Below are 16,067 nucleotides of genomic sequence, written 5' to 3'. Positions count from 1 at the left end.
ATTTTAACATTTTTCTTAAGTTATGTGATAGTAGATTGGTGTTCATTGCATGCTCTATACTTTGTAGTATGCTGACATATTTCAAAAGGACATTTAAGAGGGAAAGAGAAAGGAAATAATGTGATGATGTGCATGTGTTTCAGAGCTCAGAAGTCAAGAATAATAAAGTTGGGTAGAATATAGAAAATAAAGTAGCCAAGAGATCTTTCCTTAAGAACACAGAAGACCTGAGTGTATGGGAGTGCAGAAATACAGAAAGGAGAGGACAGTGTGTTGCTTCTCAAACTTCAGCAAGCATGAGATTCCCCTGGGGGGTTTGTTAAAGCAGATTCCTGGACTTTTTTCCTAGAGATTGTGATTTGGTGGGCCTACAGTGAATCCTGAGAATCTGCATTTCTAACAGGCTCCTTGGTGATGTGACCCTGCTGGTTTTTAGAGCACACTTGGGTGTGAGTAGCACTATTCTAAATAATTATTCAGCCACAAAACATAATGTTAACCTCTTGTGGATCCTTCCTCCAAAAGAAGGTGAATAAGGGCCAGTTTCATGGCATTGGCTGGAGGGTTCTTGTAAGATTAGAGTGATCCATCAAGATCTGTAAAAATTTAAAGCCAGTTTGTCCAGAGTCCAGAAGTTGTCACGTGGGTTCAGTGGTTCCTAAACTTAGCTGCACATTAGAAAATCTTGAGGATCTTTTAAAAAATACTGTTGCCTGGCTCCCATCCCCCAGGCTTTATGTTTTAATGGTACAGGGTGTGGCCTGGGTATTAGGATTTTTAAAGGCTTCTCAGGTGATCTAAAGTGCAGCAACTATCAGGAACCCCTGAGTTGATTAATGCTGTCAAATTTGCTTTGCACAACTTCATGTGAGAGAATGCACACTTTTGGTGAGGTCAGCAGGTCATCCAAATTCCCTAGGATCTGCCACCTCCACCAAGTCACCTGGTAATGATTTTCAGGCATCCACTGTGACAAGACTTTTCCCTAATAGCACTCTTTAAACATGTTTCACATCACTACTGAATTATTTTGCTGGTAGCAAAAGAATTTTGCTGTGAATTCTTTTGTAAAGCTCATCTTAGATGGTGGGTTCCCTTAGTAAATTTAAAATACAATTCAGAAATGTTGATTTACGTGCAACTGTTCAGGAATACATCGTTGAATAAAGGTGTATAGCATGTTTAAGAATTCTTTAGTTGAAGATGTTTGCTAAGATTATATAATACCTGAAAATTTAGGAAACAGATACCCTATTTCAACATCCAGAACATATATATAGATAGTATTGATTACTAGCAATCACCACTGTCCAGGCCAAGCTTTTGGAGATGCCCGCTTGTTTTAACACTTACATCCTTGTGACTTTTTTGAATTTATAAAAGAGACTCAAGGTCGTCATCTAATCTGCGCTTTATGGAGATGAAGGCACTAAGTATAAAAGAGATTAAGTGGCTTTTCTAAGACCATGCAGCCAAAAGTAGTAACTACATAACATTTATTGAGTCTTTATCTGCCAGGCTCTGAACTAAGTGTTTTAAAAGGATTTTTTTTTCTTTTGTCATTTATTCCTAACAAAATTTTATCAGGTAAGCATTATAATTGTCCCTGTTTTATAGTTGAGGACCCTGAGCCTCAAAGAAATTGAGGAATGGACCCAGAGTCCCACAGCTGGTCAGTTTACTGTGGCAATGTGTCCCCAGAGCCTGCTCTGTTTAGCACCGTGCTAGGCCGCGTCAGCAAAGGTGGGGTTAGAGCTAAGCCTCGGTTTTGTGATTCCCAAGGACTTTCTGGTTATGTACTATTACTGTCTGTGATCTGCTAGCCTTTTAAATCTGTCCTAAAAGAAAATAGATTAATGAAAAAATGACTTTTTCTGTTTGGTACTGTCATTTAATGAACTGTGCTAACTACCGTGCTTCCATTAAAATACAATTATGTTTGTCGCAAGTTATGCAGGTGTGTGTTACATTTCTAAGTAATAGTAAGATTTCTTTATGAGGCTGCTTTTGCTTCATGTAAAAGATACTTCATTTATCTTGGGCTTAGGTAAAATTTGAGGATACACCTGTGTAAAAGTAATATGAATTTTTTTCAGAATTTTGGCTAATTGTATAATTACATATTTCTGGGTCAGTTTAAATTTCTAGTTCTTCTTCAAGAAACTGGTGTTTTTAAAATAACCTAAGACATAAAATATTAGGTCATTTAAAATGAAAGAAAGGGGGGGCACTTGGGTGGCTCAGTTGGTTAAGCATCTGCCTTGGGCTTGAGTCATGATCCCGGGGTCCTGGGATTGAGCCCCACGTTGGGCTCCATGCTCAGTGGGGAGTCTGCTTCTCCCTCTCCCTCTGTCCTTCCCCTGCTCATTCTCTCTCTCTCTAATAAGTAAATGAAATCTTTGAAAAAAAAATTTAAGGAAAGGATCTTTGAATATAGTATATTTTAGGAACAATGTCTTATCCCAAATAGTTATTTTAGTTTAATTTTTTAATTAATGAGATCATAAAGAATTTTAAATGTACATTGTTATGTCTTTTAGATATCATTTGCTATTTCTGAAGCTAAAGAGAAATGGAAAAGCGAGCTTGAAACTATGAAGAAAAATGGAATACCTGGAAAAGAATTGGAAGAGAAGATTCATTCTCTTCAGAGAGAGCTTGAGTTAAAGAATGAGGAAGTCCCTGTGGTTGTCAGGGCTGAGCTGGCGAAGGCCCGGAGCGAATGGAACAAAGAAAAGCAAGAAGAAATCCACAGAATTCAAGAACAAAATGAACAAGATTACCGGCAATTTTTAGATGATCATCGAAATAAAATTAATGAGGTGCTTGCGGCAGCTAAAGAAGACTTTGTGAAACAAAAAACTGAACTACTTCTTCAGAAGGAGACAGAATTGCAAACATGTCTAGACCAAAGTCGTAGAGAATGGGCTACGCAGGAAGCCAGGCGGATCCAACTGGAAATCTATCAGTATGAGGAAGACATCCTCACTGTACTTGAATTTCTCTTGAAGGACACCCAAAAGGAACATGTCAGTGGTTCAGAGAACAAGCAACTCTTGGAACTCGTGTCAACTTGTTCTTCAAAATGGGTGTCTGCCCAATATTTTGAAAAACTAAAGGCCTGCATACAGAAAGCATTTCAAGATATCCTCTCCCTAGCTATAGAAAATACCAACTCCGAGTGGGAAAAGGTATGTTCCTGATAAGTGAAAGCACTATTAATAAACATCAAAGATGATTATAGAAGTCACATGTGGTCTTTTTTCTTTTCTTCATTTTACAGTTTAATAGACATAAAACTTGAGTTTTTACCAGTGGCTTAACAACTTTTTGTAGTGAATCCAGAGGATTTCATTTCTTTTTGCCAAAAAAACTTTGCTTCTTCATGGTGCCACAAATATGAGGCAGAGCTTTTAGGCTCTAGACCTCTTTTTCCTAAAAAATACATGCTGTTCTTTGTAAGGGGCTAAGCTTTGAGAAACTGAATAACTGTCATTCCTATTTTTGTTTTTTGGGCATGACCACTTCAAGAAATATGCATCGTATTAAACTAGGGTTTCTTAAGAGCTTCTAAAGAGTTTGGAAACCTATTTCTTGCCCTCAAGGAATTTATGTCACAAAGGCAAAAAATGCCAACCAAGTACAAAAAATATGGTTGTAGAACAAGCAGTTAGAAGTATGGCTCACTCACACAAAACTCCGAAGCCCAGTTTTGTTGATCTATATCTGTGCATGTAGAATGAATTAGTGGTATTCTTTTAGTTGTCTAGTCTCTGACACCAGCTTTTAGTTTCGGTGGAAAAGCTGATGATTAAAGAAATGAGATATGCGTGAAAAATCCAGAATGATATGTCGGTGTTGTGATCAGCCAATTTCAACATTTGGAATTAGAGATAGAAGAAAGTTGCCAATGTTATAAGGTCTGTCTGAGAAGAGACGTAAGTTTCATTACGATAACATGATTAACAATTTCGAAGGCCATGATTGAATGTTGGTATTAATACTTACTAGAAAGAGTTATAAGTTGGGAAAAAAAATCCGAGTTCCAGTCCCACACTTGAGGATAACTAGTCTGTTACCTGTGTGGTCATATATTATAATTGCTTATCTGAAAAAGAAAGTACCAATCTCTGGCCTAATTCCTTGGGTTTTGTAGGATATGAATGATGCAGCTTGGCCTTTCTGCCTCCTGCATTTGAGATAGTACAGAATTTTAGGCTCAAAGTTTACCTGAAAGATTAGTCTACCCCATCCCAGTTCACCCCAGTTGATACTACTATTCTTGATTTCACAGAGATGTGAAAGCATCTAGTTAAGAGTTGTTTTCAATGTAAAAATAACTGGGCAAGATCATTTCCCATGAATAATGCTTGTATTTCTTAATTGAAAATTTTTGGAAAAAATACGAATTATTTATAGAGAGTTCTAAGCGTGAGCAGTGATGGGAAAATCATGTTATATGCTTTCATGTTTACTTTACTGAAAAGGCAATCCCTGCTACAGAAATCAGGGAAATATAACACCTTTCTTCTATTAATATATACTCAATCCTGGGGTCTCTGTATAGGTTTTCTGATTGTGCTAGCAGTGTTAAGATCATTTGTATGCTTAATGTAGCTCACATGTCTGTGGAGACAGAATCACATAATTTGGCTAAGAACTTAGACTTTTGTAGCTTTTGTTGGGTGGGATCAGATTCTATTCGTGAGAAAAGGATGGTTTTGAAATGCCTACTCTGGCATTTGTCATAGAAGAATACTTGATCATCTGTTTGAGAGCTATCCCAGCTCAGGACCTTGAGGGAAAGCAATGATTGTAACCAGTGATTATAAGTTTGCAATATAGGTGCCATAAATATGAAGAACTAGGAATTACAGTTGATTAAATTGATCATTTTTAGAACTGTTTATGAAAATTAAAACAGGAAAAAATGATCAGTATATATAAACGAAGTCCTTGTTAAAATAACTTAGATGATAAAAAGTTTTTTTAAATGGACAGGATGCAATCAATTAAAAATGTAGTTTCCCAGAAAATGAATGCCTTATTGGAATACATCAATACAACAGGTCATGATGGAAAAAAGAAAACAAAAATATCAATTGGAACAGAATTTTCAAACAAATTTAAGGATGTGTGTTCTGTCTTTTCTTACCACCAAAGTCAAGTTAAAACTAAGACAAGAAGGTTGCTGCTGCTACTATATTTTTGTCATCTTGGCTTTTCTCCAGTTTTGAGTAGAATCTGGAAACATTGGCTACCTTAGAGTTCAACTTTTATTACTCTTTTTGGCCTCAGCCTCATATCCCCTTGATTGCCTGAGTTTGCATTTTCTCTGTAACTGCTGACCTCTGCTTCTGATGCACATTGTAAGGAGGTTTTCCAACAGGCAGCTAAATGAGTTTCTTATAATCAAAATCAAGGCTTCTAAGAATCAACCTGATATGTGAATTTCTTAGGTAATTAAACAAGGCAGCTTTCTTGAGATCACCTGTTTTGTCCCTTTGGGATTTAATAGTTGCCTAGAATCTGAAAACACTGCCTTAAAAGAATGTCTCACCATTAATGAATTTAGTAGCTGTATTGCTGTAACAGGGACTAGAACACCGAAAGTGTTCGATAAATATTAGTGAAGAAATAGTCTTGTGCAAGATGTTTAGGTTAGCTTCAGTTTCTCTAACTTTGGAATTCAACTGAACTTCCTTATAAAATAATGGTATATATTAAAGTATTCAGAAATGTAACATACTGTATAAATGTAATTTTAGATTTGTGAAGACAAAAGTTTGATATTATAGTTTCTGAGTTTGACCCCTGCTGCAGTGAAAATGTTCAGGATTTTCAAGAACAATTGTGATTTCACATAATATGTCCTGTGATTTGACCACATAAACTATTAAAATATCTTAAATTCATATATATGTGTGCAGACTGTATCTCCTGTCTGTCTCATAGTTGGCCCACCAGACCTCTGTCAGATAATGTTCTAATTTGAAAATTATGGTCATAATAGACGAGTTCATAGTAATGACCGTATTCATGTAACACCCTAAGAAAAATACTGGTGATGGTTTAAGCAAGATTTTTTTCAGACAATGTTTTCTTTTTATGTTTTTAATATAAGCATTTTAAATAGAAAATTGTGTAAAGATTTTTACATGGCATTAACTATGAAGATACTCTCTTTCAGAGAAATATGGCCAAGATCTCTAAGGATCCTGCCACAGAGGTCACTGGCAGAGGAGACCCTGGAGTCCTGGCAGTCCTTCCTGCACCTACTTTTGGACTCTGTGCTCAGAACTTGGCCTTGCAAAAAACAGAAGCAGAAGCTGGTAATGGGATTTTATTCCTACTGGTTTGTTACATCCATACTCACAGTTGCAGAGGGTTGCTTTGAGGATGAAGTCAAAGATGCGTGTAGCTTTTATGAGTGAACAAGTGGATAATATTACTCCTACCTAATCTGTGTCTTCTCCCTAGATTTCATTTTGCATTTAGGAGATGGGGATGCTTTAGACCCTCTTAATTCTATCCTTTTGTGGGTAGTTCTTATTATAAGGAGAATAATGAGAATTTTAATAGAATAGTCATGTTTTTATTCCCTGTCTTTACTGAGAAATCACGGGTTTCACATAAAAGAATTGCCAAATAACTGGGACCTTTTTGTTCATGTTATTGGAGCTTATTTCAACCATTTTTTTTTTAGTGGAAATCTTTCTGGCGAGGTGTTTCCTGATTTGTTTCTTGAGGGCAGGAGCAGTGTTTTATCTCTTCCTCTCCAGTACATGGCAGAGTGAATGGCACATAGTTTGTGTTCCTTGATATTTAGTAAATTAATAGCTTAATGTTTCCATAATGACTTACAGTTGTTATTGTGAAAAAGAATTACTGTATTGTACTGAAGCCCCTTGACGTATTCAGAGCTCAGGGAGGAATATTGATTGGGCTTATATTGCTTAATCACTGGGAATTCTGAACTAGGAACTGACATATCCTTTATTAGCTCCAATCCTTTTTAAGATACTGATCTCTCACAGCCTGCTCCTTCCCTCCACATGCAAACACATACCCACTCTTTCTGTTTCTTTTTGCTGTCTCTGTTGCAACCTGGAAGAGAACTACGAGTTGCCAGAACAACTCATATGTACTAGGTTAATAACCTTAACTTCCACAATATCTAATTTAGTAAGTAATATTACCAGAATTTTAGAGAACTTCTGCCTTTCTTAAGAAGTCAGTTGACAGTTATTTTCCTGATCGTCCATAGGCCCTTTTTCCTCACTTCTAGATTCTAGGTGGTTGAGAATATCTTATCATTCATTAGGTGTATGGGAATACTATTTTTTTTTTTAAAGATTTTGTTTATTTATTTGACAGAGAGAGAGAGACAGCCAGCGAGAGAGGGAACACAAGCAGGGGGAGTGGGAGAGAAAGAAGCAGGCTCCCAGCTGAGGAGCCTGATGTGGGGCTCGATCCCATGACTCTGGGATCATGCCCTGAGCCGAAGGCAGACGCTTAACGACTGAGCCACCCAGGCACCCCGAGAATACTATCTTAATATGTATTTTGTTTCTTACTTTTCAGTGTCATAGTATATCTGTTGTTTTTATTTGGAATAACCACATAACTTTTTTTTTTAATTTATGAAATGGGTAGCAACAAATTTTAGATATTATTTGGCTTTGGGAAGTCCTATCAATATGAAAGGAATTTGTTTTTACTTAAGACAAATCAGACTACAAAAGGATTTTTCTTTCTTCAGTCTTTTTTCCCTAAAACCAAACACATTAACCAATTCATTAGAAAGGACTAAATAATCAAAAATATATATTAAGTGCTGTAGTCCTTTATAATATTACCACCAGAGAGTACCATTGTTAACCATTTGATTATAGTCTCCAAATATCTTATTTTTTAAAGTAAATTAAAAATCACAAAATATTTGATACATGCAAAGAAAATATATGATGCAAATGTAAGTTATGAAGTCTACGAACCGGGAGCCCACTCTTTGACTTAAGAACTAGAGTGTCAACAGTACTGTTGAAGACCCCTCTGTGTTTGACCACAGTCCCATCCCTGTAACTTCCTTACAGTCCAAGGTAACAAAATATTCTGATTTTTAAAAAATTATTCTCTTTTCTTTATGTTTTGACCAAATACAGGTATCCTCAAAAAGTGGTTGTTTTGTCTTCTAACATTATAAAAATGGTTTAATATTCATTGTAGTCTTTGTAACTTGCTTTTTTCCACTTAATAGCAAGCTTCTGATATTTGTCTATGTTAATGCACGTAGCTCTAGTTGCTGTGTCGTATTCCATTCTATGAGCATACTATAATTTATTCTCTTGTCAGTGGGCATTTGCCTGGTTTCTAGTTTTACAACAGTATCTTAAATGAAAAATATAAATGCCATGTATGCTACCAGTGTGATGCTTCATTAATTCTTTGATGCTCACGGACACAAATGGCACCATTCAAAGGAGACTAAAGTCAGGAAGGAGCTAAGAATAATTTTGCTGAACCAATGATTTTATATCAGATTTTTGGGTACCGGTTTTTGAGTCTGTGCCAATTTGTTCCTACTTTATTATGTCAATTATATTAATAGTAAGAATCTATTTTTTGTATCTTTTTTATATTATTTAAATTTTACGGATTCCACATATTACTAATAGCAATAGCTGTTATTTATTGTATGCTGCTCTCTGCCAGGTACTGTGCCACAGTTTTCATACATTTGTACCTCCTGATAGTTTTAAATAGTTTTTTTCATTTGGAGACAATTTCAAACTTACAGAAAAGTTACAAAAGTAAAAATTGTTGCAAGTAACACTCATATATCCTTTACCTAGATATGTTTGTTGATAAAGTTGTATACAGTTTTATGCTCTTCTGTGTATATGTGTATGTGAGCATTTCATTTTCTTTCCTGAACAATTTGAGGATGTTATATACATTGTGCCGTTTTACCCCTGAATGCTTCAGTGTGTATTTTCAAAAAATAGGAATTTTTTCTTTTAGAACCTTAGTATAGTAAATTAAACATTTGATGAAAATATTGTATCAACCTGTTTGTATTCTAATTTTGTCAACTGACGCAATAATGTCTTTCATATTTTTTTTCTCCCTACAGTACAGGAATCTGTCCAGGGTCAGGTGTTATCTTTAGATGTCATGTTTCTTTAGTCTCCTTTAGTCTAGAATATTTCCACAGCCTCTTTTTGACTTTTATGACATTGGCATTTTTGAAAGACTTACTCTCCCTTCTCCCCACCACTCCACCCCACCTCCCGCTTTTGGTAGAACTTTCCTCATTTTGAGTTTGATAGTTCTTCATAATTAGATTCAGGTTGCGTTTCGTTGGCTGGAATGCTGCATAGGTGATGTCTTATCACACGTGGAGGTGCACAGTGTCCATTTGTCTTTTACCGAAGTTCCTTTGAGCACCTGGTCACGGTGTTGCCCATTTTCTTCAGTGGGTTCCTTCCACCTCACAACTAATAAGCAATCTGTGGGGAGACACTTCAAAGACCATGAAAATGTCCTTCTCATTAAACACTTCTCTTATATGTGGCAATCATTGATGATGCTTGTCTGATTCAGTCTTTACTGTGGTGGTTGCAAAATTATAATTTTTTCAGCTCTAGACTTCTCTCCACTTTCACCAGTTTGCACTTGGCATGTTGTTATAATCGTGAATCCTCCTGTTAGTTTGAGTGCTTATTTGTCTATCTTTTTGTTTATTTATCAGTCTGTCCATCAATCTGTCTACCTACTTACCTATCAACTTAACTTACTTATCCATCTGTCTATCCTTCCAGCCCATTATGGGTAGGATTATTGGTATGGCTCATGGATTCCTCTTTTTTAAATATTTTATAATTCATTAATATACTTAGTGTTCAAATTGCCCCATATTCAGCTACTGGAGCCCTTTCAAACTGGCTCCTTTGTCCTTGTGACTTTCCTGTATTTTTCAGGAATTTCTTTCTGGCATTCATCTTGTATATACCCTGTCCCAGTACTGGAGTTAGCCATTTCTTGAAGATCTTGGTTCCTTTTAGTGGGGAATGGTATTCAATACTATGAGCTGAACATTATGTTTCATAGCAATTTTTAAAATAGATGGTATTATTTAATTTTACATATTAAAAAAACTAAGTCTCAGGTTATATACTCTGAGCCATACTGCCAATAAATAGTATAAAGAAGATTTAAACCCAGGTCTCTCACTTAAGCATCACATTCTTTTCGGTTGTACTGTTGCCTTTCTTTAGTCATGTCACCTGGTTTCCTTCCTTCCTTTGTTCCTGCATTCCTTCCTTTCTTTTTTAGTTCATAGTCTAAGTTGATATAAAAGTTTGCTATCATTTAATTTTTGCAGATAAGAAAAAGATCCTTGAAATTAAAGATTCATGCTGTGGACACTGCTTCCAAGAACTTGAAAAGGCAAAGCAGGAATGTCAAGATCTGAAAAGAAAACTGGAGAAATGCTGTAGGCATCTTCAGCATTTAGAAAGAAAGCACAAAGCTGTAGTGGAAAAAATTGGAGGTTAGCATTTAAAGTAGCACTACTACCGGTATAAATCTCTTTGATCCTTGAAATGTTCAAATGTGACATTTTAGTTAATGTAGGCACCGATTCTCTTTGAGGATTAATGTAAACTAATTTGGGCCTTATTTTTACTGACCAAATTATTATTCCTGAACTACAAAGAGGAAAATTGAAGCTCTGATTAAAAGGTCACATTCCTTTCTTCCTTTTTGGATTGAATAGATATTGAGTACCCAATATGTGTCAGGCAGTATTCTAGGCACTAGGGACACAGCAGTGAATACATCGGACGGAATTCCAGGTCTGCTATAAATGTACAAGACTGTTTCCTTCTTTCAAGAAGCTTATCATCAAGTGAGGAGACCTAAAAACAGATTAATAAATAATCGCAGCACCGACTGCGCCTGGCGGTGTGCTTGTGTAAACTTGGCAGAGAGGATGGGAGTGAACTCTTCCTTCTATTTGAGTTAAGGGGGGCTTGACTTAGCCTTGAAAGATGAAAGTGTTCGCCAAAGAGGACAGCATTCTAGGAGAAGGGGAAGTTGTGCACAAAGACACACGGGCCTGGTCTGGCACCCTTCCAGTCCATTCTTCACGGTGCTGTCAGGGAGATGATCTGGAAGGGATAGCTCTGCTATCTCCTCTTGCCCTGCTGCACCAGGGAGGCTACGGAGCTTCTGAGGCCGCTCCCTCTTACCTTTTACGGTTGCTTATCTCCTGTGCTCTGTACTGTGTGTGTTTGAAATACTCAGATTGCTGAGCTGGTCAGGAATTGTGCTGCTGGACCTTGCATACAGTGTTGTCACTCTCTCCTACCCCTTACTCTTTCATTCTCCTTTGGCCTAACTCTTCCTCATCCTTTAGGGTTCGACTGAGAAAGATGCCTGTCTGCCGAGCCCTCCTTGATTCCCTCTGGGTTAAATGGGCTTCTTCTCTGTGGCCCCATAGCACTCTTGGCTCCTCCTACTCTCTTACCATTCTGTATTTAATTTTTTGGTTACTTGCCTGATGCCCTTTCTAACCTATAAGTTCCCTGAGAATAAGGAATATGTCGTGTCTTGTTCATCATTGTAGTCATGATGCCCATTATGTGCCAGAAGATAATAAATGTTTGAATGAATGAAGGATTGAATGTAAGGGTTCCAAATAATTGTGTGATCCAGAAAAAAACAGACAGATACATTCATTTTTTTTCTACATTTCAACTCGATTGCTTGCCTGGACAGCAGTCACCTCCTGGCTCTTTCTGCTTCCAATCTTGCGCCTCTAAGCCATTCCCCATAATGTAGCTCCAGCGACCTTTTAAAAAAGTAAATCGGATCACAACACTCTCTTGTTTAAAGTCCTTTGACTTATCTAGCCTTCAGTAGGCAATGCATTTTATTTAACATCATGTAAGAAGACTTTCATGATTCAGCATCTGCCAGCCCCTTAGCCTTGTCTTGCCCCAGCCCTTTTATTCTCTCATAGGGCCAGAGCATGGATTTCATTATCTCTTTTCTCTTGTCTGTTTTCATCTCCGTTTACCAAAACATCTGTCTTCCCATCCTGATCACATTGCCTGGCTAACTCCTACTCCTCCCTCCCCTGGTGCATTGCTTCATCAGGGAGGCTTTCCTGACCACCCCAGATTGGTTAGCTTCCTCTGTTAGACATTACCCGCAGCTCCAATGACTTTTCTAACATTTATCATATCGTCCTTGTAATTAATTTTTGTCTGTATTGGCCTTTGAGTATAGCCTTGATGACAAGGATCAAGTCCTGACCGAGCACTTAGTGCACAGTACCTGGCAACATAGCACACTCGGTAGATAATGTTGACTAAGAGGAGCCTGCTTCACTCCCACCTACTGCTTACCAAGTCTGTTAGAGATAGATAATCATTATTTTAAGGCAAGACAGGATTTTAAGAATTTTGAGATAAAAATTTTAACAACTGTAATTCCCATGGTGATGGCTTAGCTCTTTGGTACAGGCCAGAAGAGTAAATGAGCTAATTGTAGCTCTTGAAAAATTTGATGGAAATCAAGAATATTTGTTTTACATATAAAATGACAAAGGCTGCTGGATAAGATTAGTATTTACAAATAATATTTAGCACCATACATTGTGATCATAGTTATTCTGCGTAGTGCCATAATTCATAGATTTAGAAATAATCCAAGAAGTTGGTACTGAGCTCAGAACAATGGGCTGATAAAAGGGTTTGGGGTCAGAATTAAGTCATTTGATAGTTTGATTTCAGTGTTTGTCTTAATGTACATCTCTTAGTTCATAATGTTTTTGCTATTATGGTTGCTTTTTTGTTTCTTAAATTCCCTTTCCTACTGTGCTGGTAGCATTTATTGAGAAGTGGTGGAGTAAGAGTGAGTGATTTAAAAATATAAAAGTTATATCAATCACTAGGAGGAATAGAATAGTTCATTACCCAACTTACAGGGTGTGTTGAGAGGGTGGCATGGTAGGAAACATGGCGTGTCCTGTTCATATTTATTAAACACTGGTATTGCTAGACTTTGTATAAGGTGCTGTGCACCTATTGTTTTATTTCTATTAAAGGTAAGTAATACTATCTCCATTTTACACATGAAAAAACTCAGGTTCAGAAAGCGTAAGTAATTTGCTTAAGCTCATCTAACTTGTAAAGAAGCAGAGCTAGGATTTAAACTCATGTCTCTCTCACTCTGAAATTCATGCTTTGTCCTCCATTCCATAGGGACTCCCATCAGTCTCCTCACCCTCTTTTTAGAAGTTCAGAGAATTGAAAATCTTACATTGTGAAAGTGGTACCTACTTAATATTAATTTTCTTTTTATTTTGTATGGCAGTGCTTGTTCAATGGTCATATATATATGAGCATAGACTGTATACCAGGATCCAAGAGGAATGTGAAAATAGAAGACCCAGTATGTTTCAACAGAGCTTCAGTCTAGCTGGGAAACAAAATAGATGCATATGAAACAGTTGGAAACCTATTCCAGGGCAGTGTGTAACCCAAAGCAACATGTGGATGTAATACAGATTCTAAGTGGGGAGAAACCGAAACAGGGAGTGGTCAGATTAGGACTCATCAGGAAATGAATGACAGGGAGCAACTGCCATTTCCACAATCTCCGCTATAAACATTTGCACTGGGAATTTCAGGGAGAGGAAAACTGAGGGGAAAAAAAGATTAATGACCAATATACCATTACTTTTCTTTTTTAGAAGAGAACAGTAAAGTTGTTGAAGAATTAATAGAAGAAAACAATGACATGAAGAGTAAATTAGAAGAACTGAGAACACTTTGTAAAACACCACCAAGGTAGACTTTTAATATTTTTATTTTTAAATTTATTTTTGTTTATTTTTTTGAGAGAGAGAGAACACGTGTGAGCAGGGGATGGGGGTGTGGGGGGAGGGAAGGGCAGAGGGAAGGGAAGACAGAGAATCTTAAGCAGGCTCCACACCTAGCACAGAGACTGACTCAGGGCTTGATGTCACACCCCCAAGATTATGACCTGAGCCGAAATCAAGAGTTTGGTTGCTTAACCAACTGAGCCACCCAGGTGCCCCACCTTTTACTATTTTAAAGAAATTGTTTATTTCTAAGTATTTTTAATTTTTTAATATCAATTATATCAATAAGATTCATACTAAGAGTATAAAACTTGTTATATAGCAAGAAGTATAAAAAAGAAAATCTTCCAAAACCCTATTCCTAGTAGATACCCTTTGTTAACCTCTTGTTTTATATCATTTAAGCCACTTTATACTCATGTGCATGTTTCAAAAACTGAGATTATCATGTAAGCTAGTTTGTAAGCTTTTATTAATGTAATGTTAAAAGATAAACATTTCTGTATGTCATTAAATATTCTATAATGTGCTTTGCACTAGCAGTATGTATTTTCATCATGTGGATTTATCCTGAATTTTTTAAGTAACCATAACATTTGTTTCTATTTTTCTTCTATTTTAAATAACTGTATAGTAAAGATCCTGATATATATATATATATGTATTTTTTAGCACATCTCAGTTTGATGTTAGTGGAATATATAGATAGATATATTTATATAACTATCTGTTTGCAATATTTGGTTCATTTTTAGGTCATTGTCAGAAGGGGCCATTGAAAATGCTTGCCTGCTGTGCAATGGGAGGGCCTTGGAAGAACTTCGTGGACAGTACATTAAAGCTGTAAAAAAAATTAAGCGTAAGTCCCTGAGGAGATTCCCAAGATTTTAAGGTGGTTTGAGCCTTTTTTTTTTTTTTTTTTATTACTAGCAGTCAGTAATTTGGGGGAATTTTCCAAACTACCTTGTTCTGAGATCTTATCTGCTTTCTAGAAGAAATTAGTGGCACCTTTTCTAAATTATGCAGCAATGGATCATTTTGCCCAATATCTTTTGGAAGTGACATGAGGGTAGAGTTACTTTATATTGTTAATTATCCTGTTCTTTTTTGGGCACCAATGTTAAACTAAAAATTTCATAATCTTAAAACTTAACTAAAATAAAATGTCATGTGAGTTTTAAATTAGCAAGTATTACTTTCTGTCATAAGCTTTTATTTAATTTAAAAAAAAAAGATTTTATTTATTTGTCAGAGAGAGAATGAGCACAAACAGGGGGAATGGCAGGTGGAGAGAGAAGCCGGCTCTCTGCTGAGCGAGGAGCCTGATGTGGGACTCGATTCCAGGACCCTGGGATCATGACCTGAGCCAAAGGCAGATGCTTAACCAACTGAGCCATTCAGGTGCCCCTCCACCATAGCTTTTAAAGACCACAGAAAATAGATCTAGCTAGGCATTATTCTGTTCTTTCTCATTATTTCGATAATGGATTAAGTCATACATGTAAATATGTTTATCAGGTCCTTTGCAGTAAGAGGCGATGCAGCATACCTTGCAGAGCATTTCTTTGGTTTTATGTTTTCTCAGAATATCTCCTGTTTTTTAATTACAATATTGCTTGGATTGTATGTATGTCCCAGAACAATAACCAGTGTTGATATAGGAGAAATGTATGTTTACCTCTCAAAATTGCTATTTAACAAAATGAGTGGGGAAGGTCTTAAGTTCCAAATGTATTTGTTAGATCATCAGAATCTTTTGTAGATGTTTTGAAAAGCCCACTCAGTATCAATAGAGACAATTTACTTCTTAGTTGTTGCTGGTGCCAACAAAGGTCATATTACTACAAAACAAACCAAGCAACTTTTTGTGAATAATCATATCAGTTGGGAAGTGAAATTTTAAGCATTTTTTTCATACTCATATGCTGACTTGTGTGTATGTGTATTGTTTAACATTTTAGACATTAGCTGTGGTTTTGTGTTGACATGTATTCCAATTTAATTGTCCCACTTCAAATAATGAGAAATAGTCTTTCAGTTAGTATTTTCTGCATAGAGCATCTAATTTTCAAGAAAAGCTTACTGATATTGAGGGAGAGTCCTCTTGAATTGAATCTTTAATATAACAGAGTGGTGATATTTTAGGGATAGGATGTAGCCCTAGATTTAG

At 36.4% G+C, this 16,067-nt stretch overlaps 1 protein-coding gene across 7 annotated transcripts in view; it reads left to right on the top strand.

Annotated features, from left to right (window-relative positions):
- Positions 1-16,067, top strand: part of CEP152 (centrosomal protein 152) — a 91,563-nt gene that overhangs the window by 65,910 nt on the left and 9,586 nt on the right. For 5 of the 7 annotated variants that reach the window (XM_045812133.2, XM_045812135.2, XM_045812136.2 and 2 more), the window contains 5 exons: positions 2,541-3,191; positions 6,191-6,332; positions 10,388-10,555; positions 13,766-13,862; positions 14,653-14,756. In XM_045812133.2, coding sequence (XP_045668089.2) covers positions 2,541-3,191; positions 6,191-6,332; positions 10,388-10,555; positions 13,766-13,862; positions 14,653-14,756 — 1,162 coding nt within the window. The remainder of the gene's footprint in view (positions 1-2,540; positions 3,192-6,190; positions 6,333-10,387; positions 10,556-13,765; positions 13,863-14,652; positions 14,757-16,067) is intronic. The other 2 variants (XM_045812137.2, XM_045812134.2) reach the window with 1 other exon arrangement.

This window comes from Ursus americanus, chromosome 36 (genome assembly GCF_024610735.1).
Source record: "Ursus americanus isolate L20-20 chromosome 36, mUrsAme1.1.p, whole genome shotgun sequence".
Classification (NCBI taxonomy): domain Eukaryota; kingdom Metazoa; phylum Chordata; class Mammalia; order Carnivora; family Ursidae; genus Ursus; species Ursus americanus.
Note: the sequence above shows the minus strand (reverse complement) of the source record. Positions and strands in the feature narration are given on the sequence as shown.